Below are 4,777 nucleotides of genomic sequence, written 5' to 3'. Positions count from 1 at the left end.
GGTTAGACCAGGCAAAGTGGAGAGTGGACTGTGGAGACAACTAGCAGTCCATCTTTGACTATATAGTCAAAGACTCCAGCATATTTGCCGAGCATTCGTGACTCACCGGCGAGAAAAAAAAGTGAACATTTACGATGGTAAAGCCCAATGTCCACGATACTAGAACTTGGACCAAGTTCTAGCATCGTGGACATTGGGCTTAAGGAGCGATCCTTCCACAAATTATATTATTTTACTTTTATTTGTACACTAAAAACAAAATTTTCGCTATCGTAGCTAATCGTGGTTTACTACAAATATTTTGCTCTAAATTTCTCAAGCACAGCAAACTGTTTGCTGTCGCACCTAATACAATAGGCACAGTAGCAAAATATTTAACTATCACAACTTATAAATATTAGCTGTCCATACTTTGCAACTAAAATTTAGTTGCCACATGCAGTTTTTAGCTACGGCAACTACATTTGTCTTTCCGTGTATGAACTCATATGTTTTCACGATGTTTCAAATGTGCAATTATTGCCTCATCAGTTCGATATATTATATATGTATGATAAGTGTAAGAGATAAATTTGTTTTTTCAAGCTTGGCAGAGTGAAGGTGCGTACGACTGCGGAACAGGAGGAGATCAAGAAGCAGGAAAGGGCGGTCAAAGTTTCCCAGTACAAGGCTGACTTTACCATAGTATCTCAAAAGGTTTCGACTTGTTTCATGTAGCACTTGTCGCATACGATTCTCATACACTGTTTTCGCAACGTATATCGTCTATATTTCAGAGGAATATATTAGAGGTTAAGAAATGGGGCCTTGAGTTATTGAATGTTACTAAGCGTATACTGTTGAACAACTCGGACATTTATACACTGTGGAATGTCCGTCGCCAAGTTTTCGAGAATAAAAAATGGTAATGTATTGGCAAGGTACCTCGTTAATGCAGCAAACAAAATTAACTTGATAAGGACATTGCAGGAGCGAAGTAGAGTACAAACTAATGCTCGAGAATGAGATGATCTTGACCGAGCGGTGCCTCAGAGAAAATCCCAAGTCGTATAGCTTGTGGCACCAAAGGTGTTGGGTGATGGAACGGATGCCTGAACCAGATTGGAAGAAAGAATTGTCAATGTGTGCAAAATGCCTAAACCTAGACGAAAGAAATTGTTAGTATTTGTCATTTGTGTGTACAATGCACGCTGGCAATGAAGATATACACTTATGGCCGATTTTTTCACTTCCCGATAAAATTATGCGGAGGTTAATCTCGAGTTTTAGCCAATCACGTGCATGGATCTGGTAGTTTATCTCCTGGTTAACTTTAACCGCAACATAACTGGATGTGAAGAAATCGGGCATTAGAAATGTAGCAGCATCACTTTTCCAACGAGTTGATATATTTGACTAAGACTTCTTTTTACCCTAGTTCACTGCTGGGATTACAGAGAGTTTGTTGTACAAAAAGCTGGGATCTCTAACGAGGAGGAGCTCGAGTTCTCCACTACGAAAATACTGAGTAACTTTCCAAACTACTCGTCTTGGCACTACAGAAGCCGAATACTAACCAAAATGTTTGGCACTACATCCAAAGAGATACCGATTGTAGACGATATATACAGAGAGGGTAAGTGTAATAGTTACTTGAATTTATTTCGCTCTATCTCGTGAAATAACGAATAATATTTTCCAGAGCTCAATCTAGTTATGAACGCAACACTTACCGACCCCAATGATAGCGCATGGTTCTACCAAAGATGGCTTTTAGACGAGTCCAGGACAACTTGTAGGCTGTGGCGTGCTGAAATTGAGAAAGATGGAGCTGCCGTTATCATCGATAACAATGGTCTAATTCAACCAATTTCACTTGAATTATTTGTAAATGGCGAAATGGTTGATTATCTCTCATGGTATTTATATCCAGATGAAGAGTTTGCCAAGCTACGTATTGTAGAGTTTGACGAATCGTTAGAAAATTTAGATCATGCCAAAGAAGTTTCTGTAAAGCTACAAGAAACAGTATATCAGCTTTCATATTCAGAGTTAACAAGTTCATGGATTTACAAAGATAAATCAAGCTTGCACAAACAAAATAGCAACGATAAGCAATTAAATGAACAATTGAAATGCTACAACCAACTTTCCAAAATGGAACCAAATAACAAGTGGGCCTTATTAACCAGTGTATTACTGATGAAGAAGATTGATTTCAAAAAATTTTATACCGACATATTAGATCGTCTGTCGGCGCTGACAAAAGTCGACAGTCTTCGCAAGAATTATTACAAAGATTTGCGTAAGTAATATTTCTAACATTAGGATATTCGTAATTTCTCTCTAGTTTATTTTAGATTATTTTAGTAATACTAAAAATAATCGATTGACTTTTTAACTTTTTATTATATTGACTCTTTATGTACAGGTACATGTATGCTTCTACCGATGTTATCTTTGATTTTAGGAAGCAAATTTGTAGTGGAGTACAACCTACTCGAGATATGGAAAAAGGAAAGCGATTTAGAAATACAGCCAAAGATCGATTTGTCGGGATTAGACTTGACAAAATTGCACAATAATCATTACTTTAGCTTCTTTGAAGAAGTGAAATTTGGTGCGAACCAACTAAAAAATTCTTTGTATCAGCTTTCCATATTGCAACGCTGCGTGAAATTGTCACTGTGCAGTAATGGCTTGACATCACTGAAACATTTTCCTATTTTATACAATCTCAAAGTTCTTATTTTGAGAGATAACATGTTAACGAGCACCGAGGAGATAGTCTACTTAATAGAAGCGCACGCAAAGTTGAGAATGCTAGATCTACGAAATAATCCAGTATGCGAAAAGATCGATATAGCTGAAATTAAAAGACAGCACAAAATATTTATAATCGTCTAGACGAGCCTTGACACATTTCCTAACCTATCAGGGCGAATTCTGGATCGGAAATATAAAAATGGCATATACATTAGATTAATAGAATTCTGCGTATTTCAAATAATAATATATCAATGTACGTAACACATTATTTAAGTATTAATGTGTAACTCATTTATTTAGATATCTTTAATATGTCTATTATAAATATTTCAAAGATATCTTTTAAGATGTCTTTTAGATGTCTTTTAGACATCTTTTAGATATCTTCTAGAAATATCTTGAAGATATATTTTTAGAAATGTTTTAGACATCTATGTATTGTTCAGGACTACTAAATAAATGTTATAAATGTAATACTTACTAAAAATACATGTGTTAAACATTAAATCAAGAAATCTTTTCTTCTTTTTTTGACCTTTGTAGCTGTATTTACAAGCAACGCTATTACTTATTGTCGAGTTTAGAATATTAAAAACGTGTGCGCGTTCATCAACACCTCCTTTTTGCTTCAAAAACTGTACCTAAAAAAGAAATATAATTTTAGTTACAGAAACAATTGCGTAGTACATAAATTTATATATATTTTACATATTAATTGTTCGTGCAACTTGACATGTTGAAGAATATGATTGAAACTATTGAAAAATTGAATTTATTTTTCTACGAATTTCACATCGACCTTGTTTTATATCAGCAAATGGAATATTAATTCTTGAAATTAATTTTTAACGTGTATTAATTCTTGTTCCATAAATTACTTTTTTATAATTATACTTTAAAAAGATAAACTATGTGATAGTATCATAGACATAGAAGATAGACCCAGTATACGTGTTCCCAACGTGTCACATACAACGATATAGGACGTAAAAGCTAACTAATCATTCATTTCAATTACGACGTATCTCACTCTATTGTATATTACTTTGATGTACACTTACTACTACTTCTACTCCTACAACCCTACAACTATGTTTACCCCTGGTCCACAATCTTGCTTTAAGTAAGTTGTAAGCCTTAAGCCGTAAGAAATTAACCAATCGCAGGCATTTATTCCCCTCACTCTCACCTGTGATTGGTTAATTTCTTACGGCTTAAGGGGATGCTGGAGTGATTCTGCACTTTTGCACCTTTCTAACCTAAAAACTGTCAGTTCGCGGAAATATTTGTGTAATATACAAATTAAATGGCTTACGTGTACAGATCGAAAGCAACTCGCTATTCCGGCCAAATGAAAGAACAATATGGCATCACTGAAACTAAGTTTATAAGTCTAATAAGAAATAATAGTGAGCAACACATACATACAGTACATGTAGTATGTGTGTTGCTCACTATTATTTTTTATTAGACTTACAAACTTAGTTTCAGTGATGCCATATTGTTCTTTCATTTGGCCGGAATAGCAAGCTGCTTTCGATCTGTACACGTAAGCCATTTAATTTGTATATTACACAAATGTTTCCGCGAACTGACAGTTTTTAGGTTAGAAAGGTGCAAAAGTGCAGAATCACTCCAGCATCCCCTTAAGGCTTACAACTTACTTAAAGCAGAGAGAAGCCTGAGAGATGTCACGGCCCCGTTTTTCGTGATTGGCTAGAGACCCTCTAATCAGAGTCTGGCCAACTGAGTGGTCCGCTAGGTTTAGTCAAATCCAACGAGAGAGAGGGCAGTACGATTATCTCACTCTCTCTTTGAGATATTCGTACTGCCCTCTCTCTCGTTGGATTTGCCTAAACATGGCGGACCACTCTGTTGGCCAGACTCTGATTAGAGGGTCTCTAGTGATTGGCGAATGCGATACGCCCTCTGTGGACATTGAAAACGTGGACATTGAACTACGTAGCCAATATCCACATTTTGCTAAGTGGGTAACGCAGATTTGCACAATTTTAGCCCCGTCCCGCGC

General features: G+C 35.9%; 1 protein-coding gene across 2 annotated transcripts; it reads left to right on the top strand.

Moving 5' to 3' along the window:
* The first annotated feature begins 6 nt into the window (after positions 1 to 6).
* Positions 7 to 3,263, top strand: LOC105560164 (geranylgeranyl transferase type-2 subunit alpha-like). 2 transcript variants are annotated; one of them, XM_012009042.1, is made up of 7 exons: positions 7 to 137; positions 586 to 684; positions 777 to 904; positions 970 to 1,157; positions 1,418 to 1,615; positions 1,682 to 2,284; positions 2,450 to 3,263. In XM_012009042.1, exons 1-7 carry the CDS (start codon positions 135 to 137, stop codon positions 2,884 to 2,886), a joined length of 1,656 nt encoding a protein of 551 aa, XP_011864432.1. In that variant the 5' UTR covers positions 7 to 134; the 3' UTR covers positions 2,887 to 3,263. The 2 variants fall into 2 exon arrangements, with proteins under 2 accessions (XP_011864432.1, XP_011864431.1); XM_012009041.1 differs by having other exon boundaries at positions 586 to 696.
* The last annotated feature ends 1,514 nt before the right edge of the window (positions 3,264 to 4,777 follow it).

Source organism: Vollenhovia emeryi, unplaced genomic scaffold (genome assembly GCF_000949405.1).
Source record: "Vollenhovia emeryi isolate VEMERY1.0 unplaced genomic scaffold, V.emery_V1.0 DF939241.1, whole genome shotgun sequence".
NCBI classification, from domain to species: Eukaryota; Metazoa; Arthropoda; class Insecta; order Hymenoptera; family Formicidae; genus Vollenhovia; species Vollenhovia emeryi.
Note: the sequence above shows the minus strand (reverse complement) of the source record. Positions and strands in the feature narration are given on the sequence as shown.

Coding starts and splice junctions, on each gene's coding strand:
- LOC105560164 (XM_012009041.1), top strand. Junction 697..776: donor TTACCATAGTATCTCAAAAG/GTTTCGACTTGT, acceptor TCTATATTTCAG/AGGAATATATTAGAGGTTAA. Junction 1,616..1,681: donor AGACGATATATACAGAGAGG/GTAAGTGTAATA, acceptor AATATTTTCCAG/AGCTCAATCTAGTTATGAAC.